We start from the raw sequence: 20,563 nt of genomic DNA, 5'->3' as shown, positions 1-20,563 counted from the left end.
CTCTTTATCTATTTTTAATATTATTAAAAAAAGAGGTATTGTCATTAAGGCAACAATGCCTTAAAGAAATTTTTTGTAGAATGTCCTATCTCCTCTATTTCAGGGAACTATTTGTCATGTGATGGACTGTGAAACTCAGATCAGGAGATTGGGAAATTTCAATTTACATTCTTGAAATATTTTATACACAGGAAGATAAGGAGATTGGGAAATTTCAATTTACATTCTTGAAATATTTTATACACAGGAAGATAAGGAGATTGGGAAATTTCAATTGAAATATTTTATACACAGGATTTTTTTCTCTTCAACGGGAGAATGTGAGAAGACACCTGAAATTGGGATTATTATACTCACATTAACAGGGTCACATGTATGTAAATATTTGATGTATTTGACTCTATATTATAAAATTACATCACACCAGTCAAATTAAAATTATCTGGCAATTATAAAGACAAAACTCAATCAAACTAACGTTAGATAGTTAGGGACGACATCAAAAGTTCAATGTAGGATAAAAAACTTAATTCACATAGTTTTTTCGCTGACCCTCCCACCCCCCTCTTAACTTAATTTGGGAAAAATTGATTTACCAATAGGGACATATGTAAAAATCGATTTTAGATATACCAAACTTGCAGAATTTTAACCCCCCTCCACCCCCAAACTATTTGATTTAAGTTTTTTATCCTACATCGATCTTTTGATGTCGTCCCTTATCATATAACAAACAAAACTTTCATCTGCTGTCCAATAATTATTTCCATCTTGTGCATGAATGAAAGCAGTATTGAAACCTAAGTTATGAACTATACTACAATGTTTGTTTTATAGAATGTATGTATAAATAATGGCACAATTAGACATATTTGAAAGTAAAATACTGAATTAAACTTCAGCACACAAACTAAATGGGATATAACAATGACAAATGAAAACCTCTTTATATGTGTCTTCAATAAATATCTGCATAAAATATTCAGTGAAAGAACAAATTGAATAAATATGGTTAGAAACCAATTACCTCAGAAATAGAATAAATTAAGGCATAATCATAATTTGCATAAAAGCCAAGATGTAAAATGCATCACTGAAAATAGGTAATTGTTACCAACTATAATTAAATATGCTTAAAAGTAAAAAATTATAAATGAACAATACATAAAATAAAAAAAAAATATCTGTAAATATGAATGAATTATAAACAAAAATAAATAAACAAAATGGAATAAATAAGACCAAACATTATGGAAAATAATGGAACATAGATATTTCAAATGATATGTTATAATTTTGTTTAAAAAAAAAGGTGATATAATGAAAAACAAAAACCACATAATTTTACAATATGACCACTGTTTTTACTCACTGCAATAAAATCTAAATCCCATTTATGTTTTCTTATTTTGAAATTCATTATATGCTTTTGTTGATTTTGTATTTGTTAGAAACAACAAGTACAATCCATTGTTAATACTGGAATGTTATAGAAAATGTTAACATAATTAATCAAGTCTTCAAACTGTTTTATTTTATCAGGTATATACCAATACTCAGTACCTTATCAAACAATTTTCAGAGAAAATTATAAAACACCATAATGAAAAAAAAAACTGTTTCCCTATAAGATCTACATAAATTCATCCATCAAACAAATCATATTTTTGATTATAATATAACCCACATTTATATCTTCCACACTGAGATGAATCATATTTGGTTTCACACCACATTTTCTTTTAAAAAGTTTTTATAATGCCATTAAGGATGTTTGCTTGAAATGCTTTGGATTTTTTGTCAGATCTTCGAAATCCTCTGGTTTTATCCATTTGAATGCCTTAAAGAATTTTACCCATGGACCCCCATTTTTTTGTTTATAAATCTTTTACATGTATAATTATAAGCCATTTGTAAAAGTCTTGTAAAATCTTATTTATTTTTTAATAGTTTTTCAGAACTTGAACTGATCAATGATAAAGCTATGAAAAATCAAGAGAGAACATTTTCTCACCAAAATTCAAATGGCTAATATCTCGAAAACAAGCACATTGACCCCTTTATTTTTTTTTTGCTTTTTTGATTCCTCAATTAATCCCCTATCAATATATACTCGTTTTATGGAAAGTTATTTATTTTGAAACTGAGTAGCAAACATCCTTAACATATAAATGAATATCATATATCCTAAATATTAACAAGCTGTTAATATAATGTGTGTATGATTATGAGATTTTTTTCCAAGTTCAATATTTGTACAAGATCAATTTTACAGAATCTACAAGTTATTTGGAATGTATGACATTCTTTTAACAATATCTTTGTACAGACAATAATAGCATAACATAAGTACAACTATGATCTTAGATTACAACATCTGTGAATTATTCATAGTTTCTGAAAATCTGTCCATTATATTGTCTGTTTCAGGGGACCAAATCCTGCAGTCATCAAGGCATCCTCCTGTAAAATAAGAAATACATTTAGTCTCAATTAGAGTTACAGTATGTCTGTCCTAAGTCAGGAGCCTTTTGTTAAGTGATTGTCATTTGTTGATGTAGTTTATAAGTGGTTCTTTTTCTCATTTTAAATGTAGATTAGACCATTGGATTTCCTGTTTGAATTATGAACAGTATTAATGTTGGGCCCTTTTAAAGCTTGCTTTTCAGTGTGAGCCAGGGCTCTGGTTAAAGGCAATACTTTGTCCTATAATTGTTTAGTTTTTATAAATTGCGACTTTGATCTTTTTACACATTGCACTTGGATGGAGTGTTGTCTCATTGGAGCTCACACCACATCTTCTTATCCATACTGAAACAATTTGTACATTTATTTTGTAGTTACAGAATTGAGGGTTGCTTTTTACTCATCAGCCATATAAATATGGCTTGCAGCTGTCAACCAAACATATTTTATAAATTTTTTATACATTGTATTTTAAATTTAAGACTGATTTTTAAACTTTTCAATTTTTTTCTTTCATTAAAAGTATTAAGAATGTACTGATGGCATCTATAGTGAAATTCCATATCAATTTCATCTTCACTTTATTTGAATAACTAATAAGAAAATTGTATGCAATTTATGTAAAATTAAAAAGTTTCACGAATCAACAACCTTTTATCAATTTTTTAATTTTCCGATCTAAATCTAAGAGTATAAGCAGAGTAAGAGAGAACCTCAACCAACAATTAGAGCTATTTTCTTAATGCTTGTTGTTTAAAGATTTGTTTGGCTAGCTTGTTTTGTTTGTATAGAAAGATAGATATTTTTATTTTAAAGTATAACTTGGTACATACATGAATATGTGAAATACAATATTATACAATTACTGTCTTTTGATGAGGTAAATATGCGGTTTTATTGACTTTTGAAAAACTGATATTCACTGAGGCCGACGGCCGAAGTGAATATCAGTTTTTCAAAAGTCAATTAAACCCCATATTTACCGAAGCAAAAGACAGTAATTGTTTTATTCCATATTCCGAGAGAAGAAAATGTATATAATCACAAACATATATACCAAAACAAATTTTACATGAAACATTTTACCATAACGTTGCATGTAAAAGCGCGTGACGTTAAGCGCGGTGAATAACACTTTCCCAGGTGAATATGCTTTTTTATTCAAAATCCAATTCGTATAGAGAAACCTACTAAAATAATACCAATATGGAATAAATTACATTATTGTATAGTAATATAATATTTCCTACAGAAAGTAACCAAAAGTTAGCGTGCAATAAACATGTTTATTGACTGCATATTATAGGGTTATTGCATGAATATTGGGGAATATTGTCCCGAGTAGAATTTTATATTGCACGAGCTTGCGAGTGCAATATATGTTCTACAAGGGACAATATTCCCCAATATTCATGCAATAACCCTTTTATTGTATAGCAATATAATATTTGAAAGTAAAAATTGGTTTAAACTAAGATTTTGTCATTGATGACGTCATGAATTTTGGAAGATTTATTGCACAAGTGCAATAATAGAATATATCTATACCAACCAGCCTTTAGAGGCTTATGATGCACTGTCATTTATGTACGAAAAATTATACGTATAAATGTCTGATCAACAATTGTTTCTTTCAAACAATAATTATATAACAAGGGTTTTATAAAATTTTTAAAAATGGCTTTTTAAAATATATGTAATAAAATTATGCAATGCAAAGTAGGGGTTTGTGTGTACATTTTTTAATGGCACTACTTGGATAAAACTAAAGTAGTCCCAGTATCTGAAAAATATGCAGAAACAGGAGTAGTAACATCCCAAAGATAACAATATAAATATTTTTTTTGCAGTGGATAAAGAAAAGCCGTTGATGCAAAAAAAAAAAAAACTCAAAATTTGTTTAGATTTTTTTTATGTTATTTTGGTCTTTAGTGAGTAAAGTAAATGCCTGTAAAACAAATTTCCTTTGGAATGGTTCTTTAAGTTTTAACTGATAAAATTGAAAATGTAAATGGAGAATGTGTCAAAGAGACAAAAACCTAACCAAAGAGTAGAAAATAGGTGAAGGCCACCAATGGTTCTTTAACTAACTATTGCTTAATGATAGAAACATTCATGGCAAAGCATAGAGAGAACATAGCAGTGGGAAAATGAACATTGTTTCTAAACAGATTCAAGGAAATAATATAGATGAACATAGAAAGAGGTAGTTACAATATCTAACTTTACCTCTTTACCTAATTAAATAAGTATTGGATCATTTCTGAAAATGCAATATATCAATCAAGTTTTCAATTAATTAATTCTAACCAATAGTCTATTTTTTTTTTTTTTTGCATTATTCATATTTTTTAACCTTTGAAATATTTTTACATGTAATAAAAGACTAATCTATGACATTTTGTTTTTCGTGTGTGGCATTATGCAACTAACAGTAATAGTTGCCCTAGCTAGTTCTCTGTAGTAGCAACCATACATTGACCCTGCTTTACAAATAATGTGCTGTCTTTAATTTCCATGTTCAAGTAAGGGCTCATCTATGTTGGTAGATGTATCGTTAATCTAGTTTTAACCCCTTTACATTTTGTGTCTTTACAAAGTCAGGCTATCTAAACCATTGGTTGTTTACATTTGTTTTACTAGTTACCATCTTTTTTGTTAAGAGTTGATTGTATGCCAAGCTTTCTATTTATATTTCTATTCAGCTGTAAACATCTATTTTTTATTTATTTTTTTTTTTTTTTTATGTTAAGGTGGTACCTAACACTACAGGGAGATGACTCTGTAAAATCAGCTGAACGTTTTAATGACATTGTGTTCATAAGGGAATATTAAGCTTCTCAATGATCAAAATAAGTTTTTGTCAAACTGCTATATAACCAGTGTAATTTTTCTGATTAAACGGTTGGTTCAAATTTTTTGAAATTTTTATATTTTTGTCAAAGGGTCAAAGTAAATACTTTGTAAAAATTTTAAGAAAATTAAACGAGCCAAATTAATTTTAGTTAAAGTGTTAGGTACCACCTTAATAAACATGAAAATGATCCCTTATCAAAATCGTTGTAAAGTGGGAATTAAAAGATCATAAATGAAAATTATAAGTGGGCATGTTTTATGTATTTGATCTCAGACTTACCATTAAATCATAAAATTTCTTTGTAATTTCTGTGTTGAAGAAATCTTTTTCTGTTTGATAGAACTCACTGTCTGTACCATTCTTCTGTTGTTTCTTCTCTAACCCTTCTACCACAAATGCACTTATTTTCTTCCATGATTTCTTGGGTTTTCTGGCATTGACAAATGACTCTTCCTTTCCAAACATCAACATCAGCTGTTTGTAAGTCTGTTTAATTTAAGATAAAGGGTCTAATTATTATTGCCATCTAATATTCTACATACAACATTTGAATGGTTTATATTTTCAACAAGAAAATTAAAAAAAATCAAAATGCATACATTACTTCACATCTTGTTCTATAAGTTACAACTTTTAATTTAAGTTTAATTGTACTATTAATGAATTTTAGGATGAAAAGATTTAAGATTTAACTTAATACATCTTCACATAGTAATACAGAAAACAAAACTAATATCGCTCATAATAGATTATCTCCAACAGGACTATTGGTGAAGCAAAAAGATTTTCTTACGGTCAACATCTTTTGCCTTTATGTTTATAGACACAAGGCATATTGACAAGCACAAAAAATAATGTCTGTCCCCTGCACCAAACTCTACTGTGTAAGACTTGGGAATTTTTTTTTAAATGGTTTTATGATGTATATATATTTGTGTACTTACATGTGGTACAGGAACTTCATCCCACTCAAAGTGTCCATCCCAAACATCAACTACAATACTGGAATCAGCCTACAAATATATAAAGTATTGATCAGATTTATGCATTTATTTATTGTTTCCTAAGGAACTGTTGTAATCCTGGTTAATGTCTGATTATGTTACTAATCAAATCAAAGAATGGAGTAAGTGGTATACAAACTTTGCAGCATGTGCCCATTTACCAGAATCTTGCATTGTTATCTATATGAAGATGATAATAACAAACATGTAAACACAAGATAAGACAAACACCTTGTTCTGTTCAATTTCAATTAAAAAACAAGAATGTGTCCCCAGTACACGGATGCCCCACTCGCACTATCATTTTCTATATTCAGTGGACCGTGAAATTGGGGTAAAAACTCTTATTTGGCATTAAAATTAGAAAGATCATATCATAAGGAACATGTGTACTAATTTTCAAGTTGATTGGACTTCAACTTCATCAAAAACTACCTTGACCAACAACTTTAACCTGAAGCGGGACGAACGGACATACGGACCCATGGACGAACGAACAGACAGATGGACGAACGGACGTACAGACCAGAAAACATAATGCCCCTCTACTATCGTGGTGGGGCATAAAACCTTTCTAACAGTAAACACAAAATGTCTGTTTTTCTAACCATTTGAAACAACTTATGTAAATTAATTTGACATCCATATGTTAAGTTCTTTTAATCTTACATTCATTACATCCATTCTGAAGTTCTAAAAGCTCATAAAAAATTATAAGTTGTCATAATGAGATATAACAGATCAATTCCTACCTACAAATAATAATGGTGGACAAACTTCAATATAACTGACCATCAAACAATATATTTAACATACCAGTCTGGCCCCTTTATCCCACTTCCATCTCCTGAAAACTTCATCGACGGGAAAATTAGTCAGATCTTCTAACATCCCTTCAGGGTACTGGCCTTTAAAGATAGGTAACTCATGGGTTCCTGACATTACTGAGTTTCTGAAAAATAAGCAAATTCATAATTCTATCGGTCCTAGACAAATACAATGACTTTATGGTTTTTCATGGAAAGATGCATATTGTGATAATTTGTTTAACATGCATAAAAAAAATAAAAAAATAATATGTACACATCAGCAAATTATGATGTACATGTATCATATGAAAAAAGCTTTGTTTTTAATCATAACTGACCATTATAACAGTAATTGGTATAAAAAAAAAACTGTTGGTCTTTGTCTTTCTCTGGTAATTGTCGACATGTTTGTATAGTCTCTGTATGAAATTGGCATGCAAATGAAGGCAGTATTTGTTAGATTCAAGTCTACAATTTTTTTTATATCACCTTTACTCTATGTTCTTCAATGCAGAGGAAAGTAACTGTATGTTTGAGATGAAGAACATCAATTAAAGTGCTATTCATTTGCCTTTGCTTTTATCAAGAGTAATTAATTTGTGTTATGAATAAATCCAATATCCCCTTTTCCATTATAATAAACATTTGAATGTCATAAATATTAAAGAAACAATTGTTAATTCATTTATTTTTTGTGTTCCTTTTTAAAGGGAAATTGTATTTTCCTTGATACTGCATTTAGTGGTTTTGCTAAATTTAGCAACAAGCCAATAGAAAATTTATAATGAGTTGACTGTTTAAAACCAGGAAAATTGGTACCCAAAGAATAATAACAAATTCACAGTATACAAATAACACATCCATAAATTACCCTTCAAATAATGGAACAACAGTCCATCCTATTATTTGTTCATTGCCTAATGATAATTCCTGATCTTTACTGGTCCTTAATTTACCAGGCCCATCATGTTCTATTCTGCTAGTGTATTTTACATCTAATCCATACAGTTGTATCAAAAGTACTGAATTCTCATCATAAAACGGGTGAAGATTCTGCAATATAAACAAACACATATGCAAACAGTCAATCATCATGTGGATTTACAAAGATTTATTTTCATCTTGTACATCTCAGATATAAAGCTTTAAAATTGAAGTTTTCAATTGATGCTGTGACCCATACAAACACTGAAAGGCAATAAATTCTTTATGATTTACTTTCAAATTGTGTAACACTGAAAGGCAATAAATTCTTTATGATTTACTTTCAAATTGTGTAACACTGAAAGGCAATAAAATCTTTATGATTTACTTTCAAATTGTGTAATACTGAAAGGCAATAAAATCTTTATGATTTACTTTCAAATTGTATATCTCTGTCCTAGATAGCCTATCACCCTTTTAAAAGAGTAATTCAAATAATTAGGTTATCTCTTACACATTGTCATGTCCACATCCCATGACATGAACCTTGTCATTGATACTTTTTTGTATTAGCTTAATATTCGTAACTAAAACATCAAAACTTACTGTAAAATCATCTGTCCAAACTGGAGATTTCTGGTAACTTTCAAAGTCTAGTTTAAGTGTAATGAATTTCTCTTCCTCTCCATGGCCATCCTCTGTAGGAGGCATGGATACTACCTTCTCTCCTGGCTGTACCCTGGCAAAACACTGAAGGTAAATTCCCTCTGAAGAAAAATGAATAAATCTGTTTATTTCTGGTTACAATGAAATACCTTGAATGTGAAATAAATACAATTATGTCAACAATGGATGCTGTCAATGACATTGCTTCAAACAAATTGAAAATGCATGTATGTTCACTTGTGATAATCTGTCTTTTAATCGAGTTAAGCCATTTCAATTGATATTTTATAGTGTGTCTTTCTATGTTGTAATGTTACACTATTGTTGAAGATAGGAGTGAAGGTTTGGTACTATTAGAACATTTAAACCCACTGCAACTGTTTGCACCTATCCTAAGTCAGGAATCTGTTGTTCAGTAGTTGTGGTTTGTTGATGTGGTTCATAAGTGTTTCTCATTTTTATACTAGTGTAAACCCATAAAAACAGGATAGGTCTGTTGGTTTTCCCATTTGAATGGTTTTGCTGTCAATGACATTGCTTCAAACAAATTGAAAATGCATGTATGTTCACTTGTGTTAATATGTCTTTAAATCGAGTTAAGCCATTTCAATTGATATTTTATAGTGCGTCTTTCTATGTTGTAATGTTACACTTTTGCTGCAGATAAGGGTGAAGGTTTGGTACCATTAGAACATTTAAACACGCTGCAATTTTTTGAACCTGTCCTAAGTCAGGAATCTGATGTTCAGTAGTTGTGGTTTGTTGATGTGGTTCATAAGTGTTTCTCAATTCTATATTTTTTTTATACTAGTGTAAAACCATTCAAAGGGGATAGGTCTGTTGGTTTTCCAATTTGAATGGTTTTACACTAGTAATGTTTGGGGCTTTGTAAATTGTGACTTGGACGGAGAGTTGTCTCATTGGAAATTATTACCACATCTTCTTATATCTATAGAAAAAGAAATTGCACCCCACATCTCCCATTATTTATATTTCTGGTGGATTATAAGTCTTTTGACCTTAACTTCAGTTCTTTTGACCTTAACTTCAGTTCTTTTGACCTTAACTTCAGTTTACTAGGTCCAATTTTCACCCTGACCCTTCTTCTTATAATACTTAGCCTGTATACCTGGTAGATTATGAGCTTGTTGGATTTTAACATTAATGCCCATCTTGACCCTGTATCGTATTGCTCTGTCCAGTGGAAGGTTACCAGCAGCAACATTAGAACCATATTTCTTTACGTCTAGTTTATCCTGGAGCCAACCTAACAGTTCTTCATCATTATGGCCTGAAAAAAAATGTTCATAACACCTATTGGATAATTTTTAATTATTGACATTTAACAATTTCCCTTTCCAAGTATTTTTATAAGATGGTACATAACACTCCAGGGAGATGACTCTAAAAAAGTCAGCTGAACCTTTAAATCAGGTTTCATTATTAAGAAAATATAAAGCTTCTCATTGATCAAAATTAGTATTTGTCAAACTGCTATTTGTCTAATGAAATTTTTCCAAGGAAGTGTGTGTTTCAAGTTTTTTTCATTTTTTTTTATGTCTTTGTCAAGGGGTGAGAATAAATATGTTGCCAAAATTTTATGAAACTTAAACGGCAATAAATTCTTATCAAAGTGTTAGGTACCACCTTATGAGGGAAAAAACATTGTTTACATTTTGATGATGTTTGTTTTCAAATAAAAATTTAACAGCAAAACTTATCTTGTTTATTTTACTAAACCCATAACTGTATAAATTATGACATTGAAATAATGAAGTTATCAAAACGTTTTTTTTTTAAATGATTAATTGTTGATTCTTCATAGAAAAATAAAACTGTCTGTCCATTTTACAGCCGATTGCATTGAGTATGTAGGTAAAGGTGATATCTTCAGTTAGCTTGCTTGCTAGCTGAACCGTGAAGTCAAGGTAAACTACCCTCCTTTAAGAGTAGACTAAACCGACAGATAGCTAATCTATCTGTATGTAGGACTAGGCTACTTCAAAAAGAGGGTAGTATACCAAATATCAATTCGTCATACCTATTGTTTGTCCTTCCGCCTGCTGCAGCCTCTGTATCATATCTCTGACAGTCTTAGGATACATCATATGTTCCTTATAACTACTAAATATTCTTTTCTCTGATGCTGTAGGTCTACATGACTCAGACTTGTAATATCCTATACCATAACTAGGAGCTGGTTGATCAGCCTATAAAATTCAAATAAAATAGTTCATGCATATATCATAATACTGTGGATTCATTTTTTTGTGGTTACCATTTTTTTGTGGGTTGAAAAAAAATTGCATTTAGGTGGATATAGGATTTCATGGATTTTCCAAATTCTACACCAACCTTATAGAAGATATGTAGTTCATTTAAACATTCAAATTCGTGGTTTACCAGTACCAACGAAATCCATGAAAATTGGTACCAAACAAATAATAACAAATCCACGCAGTACATTATTCATACGATAGCAACTTTTTGTGGATTTAGAGGTATAGGTTAACAAGTTTTTGTATAAATCATGTATGCTGACATATGCCAAAACTGTGAAATATAGTATCAATCATGTCAATAGAAACAAGTTATTCTTGATTCCTTAAAAAATTGGACTGACAGAGAACAAAAGAATATGAGAAAAAGGAGCAGATATTTATGTGTGTGATATGGTTGCCAATGAACCATTTAATAAAGCTATGATAGGAGTTATTTCTAACTGCAGGTAGGAAAGAACTCAGGACACAAAATTTAACATTCCATTTCAACTCAATTTTGTAAAATGTGTCGTGTTTCATCCAAAATCATTACTCCTTTAAAGAATAGTCTTTATGCCTTTTTATATACAGACAGGCATTTGCAAACAGGTATAAAAAGAAAATGTTATTAAAATAACTGCAATGAAATCGATATACTTACTGCTTTTGTTGGTAGAACTCGTACAAGAATGGAAGCCCCTGGTACAACTGGTATATTATCTAAGTCTGACGCATGGTATTTAGGTTTCTGTGGAGGAACACCATTATGTAGTCGTAACTGATGACCACCTACATTTAATTGATAACCCTGAAAATATATTAAGTAAACATAATTTTTATTATTTATTAAATTTAATATGAATATGGCATAAAATAGGTGCAAACATTATTTTACCTCAAAAACAGAATAAAGTCTATTTCTATTCCAACCATGCAAGACCTTAATGGGTAGACACAGTTCCAAACAGTTTCATATAAATCTTATTAAAACTTTTACTCTTTATTCAATATTTTTAATTCAATAAATGTATGATTGTTGATTGTTTGACATGGTATCAGCACAAAAAAGCTTGATGCCAGTGAGTAATTTAAAAAAAATTTTCATTACAATCAAGTAGTCAATTTTCACCAGAGATTTGTTTCTCAAATTTCAAAACAAAGATAAAATCATTTACGGTTCTCATGAAACCATGGAGAAACTAAAGCATGACGGCTTTAATGTCATTCCCTGCAAGATATCAAGATATAATGGTTAACCTTACATTGTCTTTGTCAAATATTGGTACAAAACAGCTCCCAATGACAGTTATCTCCTCTTTAATGACATCCCAGGTATAAACTCTTAGGAAAGCCACTACATCATCATCTAATTCTTTCCTTTGCTCATTAAAGGTCAGTTTGAACTGGAATACAGGACATCTAGCTGACTTGTCCAGGTCTGGTATGGTCAATAACATCTTAGTGTCATCAGGTGCTCCGATTATTCCTGTTACCTGAAAAATAGAAGTCAAAAACTCTTAAAAATAATTAATACATTATGTACCAATATCCTGTGTATTCATCATTATTCGTTGGATACCAATTTTCTTGGGTACAGCAGAACCAGGAATTTAAATGTTTAACAATAACAAAACTATTATAGAAATGTATGCAAAATCTGGCATAACCACAGAATCAAATTTCAACGAAAATGCATTTTTTTTTACCAATCCATGAAAATTGGGACCCACAAAATTAAGTGAATTCACAGTAGCCCTTGAATTGGGTAAACTTCCAAATAAAATATGAATGATGTACCAGGGAGCAGTGCTTATGATTTTTTTATTTCCGTTTACAAAAGATATATGAAAATTTGCAATTCCCTCAAGAAAGTATGATGCATACATCATGGAACACTTTTGTACTGGACACACTGAAAACATCCCTTAAAAGATAGTAAGAATGACAGCAAATATGTTCAAAACCCAAATTCAGGATATTTTCTAAGGGCTTAAATGGCAAAATGCACCGGTCTACATACATAAAATTACTGACATTGCAGTAGAGATAGAAAGACTTGTATTTAAAAAAGGATATATGAAAGTTTGCAATTCCCTCAAGAAAGTATGACATATACATCATGGAAACACTTTTACACTGGAAACACCGAAAACATCCCTTAAACTAGAGGCTCCCAAGAACCTGTGTCGCTCACCTTGGTCTATGTGCATATAAAACAATGGACAAAGATAAATTCATGACAAAAAAAAATGGTTTTTGGTGATGGTGATGTGTCTGTAGATCTTACTTTACTGAACATTCTTGTTGCTACAATTATCTCTATCTATAATAAACTTGGCCCAGTAATTACAGTGGAAAATATTTTGTAAAAATTTACAAAAGTTTACAAAAATTTATGAAAATTGTTAAAAATTGACTATAAAGGGCAATAACTCCTTAATGGGTCATATGACCATTTTGATCATGTTGACTTATTTGTAGATCTGTCTTTAATGAACATTATTGCTGTTCACAGATTACCTCTATCTATAATTAAAGAACCTTAGTGAACACGCTCACATACCCCACGTCCCCACATTGTCATTGGAGAAATTAAATAAGTACATACCCCACGTCCCCACATTGTCATTGGAGAAATTAAATAAGTATAAGAAAAAAAAATTGTATATGAAAAAATATTGATTAATAATTTCCTGTCAATATACATAGTATGTCCTTATTATCTACAAAATTTCATGAAATTCTGTTGTGTGTTTTCAGAGGAGTTGAGATGACAAACTGTTGCAGAAGTACTTTGAAGCAAATAAGTTCAAAGGGGCATAACTCCTAGAAAAAAAATTGAACCGTAATTTCCTGTTGATATGCACATCTACATAGTATGTCCTTATTATCTACAAAGTTTCATGAAATTCTGTTGTGTGGTTTGAGAGGAGTTGCGATGACAAACTGTTGCAGTAGTACATTAAAGTAAATAAGTTCAAAGGGGCGTAACTCCTAGAAAAAAAATTGAATCGCAATTTCCCGTCGATATGCACAACTACATAGTATGTCCTTATTATCTGAAAAGGTTTCGTGAAATTCTGTTGTGTGGTTTGAGAGGAGTTGCGATGACAAACTGTTGCAGTAATACATTAAAGTAAATAAGTTCAAAGGGGCGTAGCTCCTAGAAAAAAAATGAATCGCAATTTCCCGTCGATATGCACAACTACATAGTATGTCCTTATTATCTGAAAAGGTTTCGTGAAATTCTGTTGTGTGGTTTGAGAGGAGTTGCGATGACAAACTGTTGCAGTAGTACATTAAAGTAAATAAGTTCAAAGGGGCGTAACTCCTAGAAAAAAAATTGAATCGCAATTTCCCGTCGATATGCACAACTACATAGTATGTCCTTATTATCTGAAAAGGTTTCGTGAAATTCTGTTGTGTGGTTTGAGAGGAGTTGCGATGACAAACTGTTGCAGTAGTACATTAAAGTAAATAAGTTCAAAGGGGCGTAACTCCTAGAAAAAAATTGAATCGCAATTTCCCGTCGATATGCACAACTACATAGTATGTCCTTATTATCTGAAAAGGTTTCGTGAAATTCTGTTGTGTGGTTTGAGAGGAGTTGCGATGACAAGAAACAGGACTGACGGACGGACGGACGGGTCAAAAACATTATACCCTTCGCAACTTCGTTACGTGGGGTATAATAATATTCAATATAATAACCAAAAATGGCAAAATTTCCTTAAAATTACCAATTTAGGGCAGCAACCCAACAACGGGTTCTCCGATTCATCTGAAAATTTCAGAGCAGATAGATTTTGACCTGATAAACAATTTTATGTTCTATTTTTAGCCATAGCGGCCACCTTGGTTGGTTGGCTGGGTCACCAGGCACATTTTCTAAACTAGATACCCCAATGATGATTGTGGCCAAGTTTGGTTAAATTTGGCCCAGTAGTTTCATAGGAGAAGATTTTTGTAAAAGTTTACGACGACGAACGACGATGCCGGACGACGCTAGACGCAAATTGATGAGAAAAGCTCACTTCAGGTGAGCTAAAAATAGTAAGAATGACAGCAAATATGTTAAAACCCCCAACTTCAGGATATTTTTTTAAGGGCTTAAATAGCAAAATGCACAAGACTACATACATAAAGTTACTGACATTGCAGTAGCGATAGATAGGCTTGTATTTTACCTTGACAATGGATGAATTATCAGTAATAAATCTAACACCATCAATATAAAGATCAAATGCCTGGTTTTTAGGTGTGGGAGTTTCATTCCTTTCGTTAGCTACATCTGGTTTATATTCTACCCACGGACTGTCATCATCCTGGAACCTTATCCTAGGCTTCTCCCTACAATAAAAGGCATGTACATATAATTTTTTAAATCTTTTCCAAGGTTGTTTTCTGCTCTTTGATCTGGTTGTTGTCTCTTTGACACATTCATCATTTCCATTCTTAATTTTATCATGATATCTGTAATTATGAAGATTATGGCCAAAGCAGATCATATCAACAACTTTTACAGCCCAAGTATTTTTTTATACCGTATGATGATAATCAGAAATTTGTATGTACATTTCATTATTTTTAATGTTGAAATATGGACACAGCTGTAAGATCAGTTTATACTGCAAACATATACATGTAAGTAACAAAAATTTAAAATTCAAGGTTTTTTTTAGATGTCTATCCAGTCACAATTTTCTCAATAATAAAAACATAATATCAACTTCTGAATTTATAATAATAATACATATAATTTCACTTTATCTAACATGTTTAAAATTAAAGATGTATGCATACCATACTATACTATAGCAGTACATCTATCTGTCTTAGAGCTTAGTGAATGCTGACTATCAATTTTCAAATGATGTACATGTATATAGTTATATTAACAGGTTCTTTCATGGGTTTATATTAAAATTTTGGATATCTTTCACAAGCATGATACATTCTACATTTTATCATGGTTGTAATAATGTTCAACTTCAACATATAAAAGAAAGAACAAGAATGTGTCCATAGTACACGGATGCCCCACTTGTACTATAATTTTCCATGTTCAGTGAACCGTGAAATTGGAGTCAAAACTTTAATTTGGAATTAAAATTAGAAAGATAATATCATAGGGAACATTTGTACTAAGTTTCAAGTTGATGTGACTTTAACTTCATCAAAAACTACCTTGAACAAAAACTTTAACCAAAACTTAAACCTGAATTTCGCATTATCATTTTCTATGTTCAGTGGACCATGAAATTGGGGTCAAAACTGTAATTTGGCATTAAAATTAGAAGGATCATATCATATGGAACATGTGTACTAAGTTTCAAGTTGATTAGACTCTAACTTCATCAAAAACTACCTTGACCAAAAACTTTAACCTGAAGTGGGACGGACAAACGGAGGCACAGACCAGAAAACATAATGCCCCTCTACTATCGTAAGTGGGGGCATAAAAATATAATTCCCTGACATTAAAATACAAACCTTGGCTTAGGTTTAGGACTTTCTTTGGGTCTAGGCTGTGGATGTGGACTTCCCTTTTTAGGTTGTGGTCTTGGACTAGGTTTGGGACTGTAGGTTGGGCTATGTCTTGTATCAGCAGGAGGGACCTGTAAAGGCATAGCAGCCGGAAGGCCTGGTGGGCGTGCCCTGTCAGGTGGTTCCTCTCGTGGATCATACACCATAACCAACAGCTCAGAATGGTATCCTAGGATGGCATCTGCAATGAATAATCAAATATAAAGTAATTGTTTACAAGGCAGAATTTCAAAATCAAATCAGCTTCTCTTTTTTTTAAATGAACAATTTAAAAAAAATACTTTAAAAAATTTTAATTTTGGAAGTTTTCCTGTACCATATTTCTCTCATACATTCTTTATTGACAAATACTCTTTGAAAAGAAGGATGTTTTTAGAAACAATAAATAAACAACAACTTGATAATATTTTCCACTACCTTTAGTATTTTAAAAATAACAGGTAGTGTCGGGGAAGATGGATGTGTTTCTAAACAATAAAGAAACAATAATTTACAGATTTTCTCCTACCTTCTGTATTAACAGGTACTGTTGGAGAAGATGGATGTGTTGAGACTTCTGGGATATCTCCAGGATGTAATGTCAACTTAAAATCTCCATTCTGTAGTAACCAGTGAATGTCTATTGAATCTATACTATCTCGGCCTCCTCTTGGATTGTGAGCATCACGCTGAAACAATGGAACTCTTGCCCAACCTACTGGGAGGGCTGATCCTATAACAATGTAAATAAGTCATCAGTACATATAAACTAAACCATTACTTACTTTTTATTCTTACTTTCGATTTTAATTTACCCGTTATAATGTTGTATGTATCATGGGAACCCAACTAGTTGGACATTCTGAATAGGTACAGGTGTCATTCATTGAGAACACTAAGACTGCAAAACAGAATTTATGAGTTTCTGTATTGTTACATTATCTTTGTTAAAATATGTCTTTTCTGGTTCTCATTTTTTAATTTTTTTTTAACTTTTTCTTATGTTGTGCTGTTACACTACTGTCCAATGGTAGTGGAGGGTTTGGGGCCAACAAATAGTTTAACTCTGCCACCTTCTTTATGTGCCAATCCCAAATCAGTAGCCTGTAATGCAATGGTTGTTTTTTGTTACTATGTATTTGATTTCTGTTGATTAATAATATTTACATACATAAGGTCATTAGTTTAAATTGTTTTACATGTGCCTTTTATATAATTGACTATGTGGTATGGGCTTTGCTCATTTTTGAAGTCTGTATAGTGACAAAATTGGTTTCCCATAAACATTTATAATTAAACAGTACCCTGAAATTAAGTGCATTTGTTTTCCCTCCTTTTTTTTATATATATTAGCATGCAGTCATTTTATTTAAGAAACAAGAAGGATTCATGGCTGATATAAACATTGACAACTGAACTTTGCACGATGCAGTATACAAAGACAACAATAAAGCTAGGAAAATATATGTAAATAGATTGTATGTGCATTACCATATATAATAATAGTTATACAATTATATAATACATCAATTTAAAATACACTTTTTTTGATAAATAAACAAAAATAATTCATATATAATTTGCAAATTAGGGAATACGTTGATATGATTGGTCGAGAGGACTTCTAGAAGTTTGATCTTGACATTGTTTATCTTTTGCAACCAATGTAAACAAGATGGCGGCGATAATAACACAGACTTTAACTTAACAACAATTATTTTCACTGCACGTTAATCGTTAAATTAAAAAAACATGCGTTTGAATTGTAATAAGAGTTTAAGTAGTTTATTTTTTTTATCAGAATGCATATTTCATGGAGTATATAAAAAAGAAGATGTGGTATGATTGCATATTTTTGCGTTGGCCAACAAAATAAATTCATGCGCTAGGCCTATTCAATGACACAAATATACAATTTACAAGTAATAGAGGATACTCTCTTTCATTTCTGAACCTTCTTGTCCAATCACGATCTTTTTTATCATTTAGTAACAAGGAATTAATAATTAGCAAAATAACATGTACATATCAAATATATTTCAAAATACTAAATTGAAACCAAGTTAAAAATGAAACTTAATTAAAAACACACTATTACATTAAACATGCATGTAAGCACAAAATGAAAGCTAAATATAGTCTGACCATGGATATATGGTTTTCCCCCAAGCATAAATATAGAATATGGAATGTGATATTGTTATACCTCTTCGTTTACCATTATCTGCATAAGGTGGAGATAACCTGGGTTCTTCAGGAAATAAGGCATAGTTGGAAATTAATAAGCAAAGTTAATCTAGAGATATCATGATTATTGAGAATTCTAAATCAAATTCTTAGGAAAAGGTTAACTATGGGAAACACTGCTTTATCAATCATCTTTCATATTAACTTCCATTTAAATAAATATCAAACCTGAGAAAATGCAGAAATTTCCACTACACAGTTACACACATTTCAAAAATGTTCATGTTACTCAAAAGTGTACTTAAGGCTTCAAAATCAGCCTTTGTACTTTTTGTAAGATATATCTTCATGTGTTTTACGTATTTTTTTCAACTTATTTTCCATCAAAATATAAAATATGATTCAAAACATTTCTGTTTCTTTTAAATGTTTTCCACATCCACATCTGCCTCATATAACATATACAGACAAAACAATATCATTCATGAAGTCTCTAATTCACTAGGTTTAAGAGTAACTTAAGTTTTTGATTAAAGTATAAACATAAATTTAACAAGAATGCTGTTTAAACATGCTAAAGGTTTCTACAAATTCATTATAAAATCAGGAGATGTGGTATGATTGCAATGAGACAACTATCAACCAGTGACCAAATGTCATAAATATAAACAACTTACTTTGTGCAAATGTTCCCGGTTTTGTATATTCCACTTTTAACATACAATATGGATTAGCACCAAGTTCCTTTTCAACATCATATTCTGCAATGTCTAAATTCTCAAACAGAAATTTTTCATCTAGATAGTAAATCTCATATACAGTATTGCCATAGTTGTCTTTTTCTATGTCCAGTGCAACAGCATCCTTAAGTGACATTCTGGTACGTAGACGAACACTTCCAAAGTATGCAGTTACATTTAATTTCAAATATTTGGGATCAATGTTAGCAACCCATGGCTCCTGCAGAGAAAAAATTAGAAATAATTGTAAAATCTGAATAAAATATTCTTCAGTATGTTGATGGCAAAAAGTGCAAAGTAATCAGATATAAATAAGATCTGTTTTTGCTCTCATTCTCTAAATGCAGCAAATACCAAATTTTAGGGTTTGGCAGGGATTCAAACTCTGCTTTCAAGGCAATGACGCTTTTACACTAGACACTGAGGCTGCTCCCTAAAGCTTTAATACTGAAATAATGTGTTCTTTCTAGAAACTCTACATTTAGATAAAAAATAAAAATTCATCTCCATTATATAAACCACTACTATCCGACACAAACCTTTGTTTGAATATAATTAATTGATTTAAACAAATAAAATGTTCCTCCACGTTCTTCCACCATTTTAAAACTTGTCTGAGATATTGCTGATATCAACGTGTAACGCAGGGGACAAAAAACAGGAAAGACAGGAAACTCGTAAAATTTATGAATACTGTAAATTCAGAAATTATTGTGATGCTTTTATTATTGCGAGAAATGCGACACCGTTATAATCCTTATAATCTAAACTCACATTTTTTAATTTCTTAAATGAATTAAACAAGATTTTTCTTAATATAGCAAAGTTTAAAAAGCGCAATAATAAATGCACACAATAATTTCTGAATTTACAGTACATGTACTTACCCTTTCAATGATCTCAGAAGGTATTACCAACTTCAATACTAAACACTTCAGACCAACAGATGGCAACAACCCAGGTAAAGAAGGTGTCATTGGAGCTGATGGTAACTGACTCATTCTGGATACACCTGGTCTGAAAATATATACAAAACATGTAAGGCATGATTGATATATTAATATACTAAATAATTAAACATGAAGTTCTTCTTTTCAGTAGAATTGCAGAAATTTGTAATAAA

General features: G+C 30.9%; 1 protein-coding gene across 3 annotated transcripts in view; it reads right to left on the bottom strand.

Annotated features, from left to right (window-relative positions):
* Nucleotides 1-329: 329 nt before the first annotated feature.
* Nucleotides 330-20,563, bottom strand: part of LOC143075790 (uncharacterized) — a 33,796-nt gene continuing 13,562 nt past the window's right edge. The window contains exons 13-28 of one of the 3 annotated variants that reach the window (XM_076251352.1): nt 20,328-20,457; nt 19,378-19,660; nt 18,720-18,764; nt 17,043-17,246; nt 16,481-16,715; nt 15,175-15,337; nt 12,250-12,480; nt 11,649-11,795; nt 10,768-10,936; nt 9,856-10,017; nt 8,667-8,827; nt 8,008-8,189; nt 7,144-7,279; nt 6,268-6,336; nt 5,603-5,809; nt 330-2,463 (exon numbers count right to left, since the gene is read on the bottom strand). In XM_076251352.1, coding sequence (XP_076107467.1) covers nt 2,413-2,463; nt 5,603-5,809; nt 6,268-6,336; nt 7,144-7,279; nt 8,008-8,189; nt 8,667-8,827; nt 9,856-10,017; nt 10,768-10,936; nt 11,649-11,795; nt 12,250-12,480; nt 15,175-15,337; nt 16,481-16,715; nt 17,043-17,246; nt 18,720-18,764; nt 19,378-19,660; nt 20,328-20,457 — 2,575 coding nt within the window. In that variant the 3' untranslated portion in view covers nt 330-2,412. Of the gene's footprint in view, nt 2,464-4,658; nt 4,730-5,602; nt 5,810-6,267; nt 6,337-7,143; nt 7,280-8,007; nt 8,190-8,666; nt 8,828-9,855; nt 10,018-10,767; nt 10,937-11,648; nt 11,796-12,249; nt 12,481-15,174; nt 15,338-16,480; nt 16,716-17,042; nt 17,247-18,719; nt 18,765-19,377; nt 19,661-20,327; nt 20,458-20,563 lie in introns of those variants that run through there. The other 2 variants (XM_076251354.1, XM_076251353.1) reach the window with 2 other exon arrangements.

The sequence above is a fragment of the Mytilus galloprovincialis genome, chromosome 5 (genome assembly GCF_965363235.1).
Source record: "Mytilus galloprovincialis chromosome 5, xbMytGall1.hap1.1, whole genome shotgun sequence".
NCBI classification, from domain to species: Eukaryota; Metazoa; Mollusca; class Bivalvia; order Mytilida; family Mytilidae; genus Mytilus; species Mytilus galloprovincialis.
The sequence above is the reverse complement of the archived record's forward strand: the minus strand, read 5'-3'. Positions and strand labels throughout refer to the sequence as shown.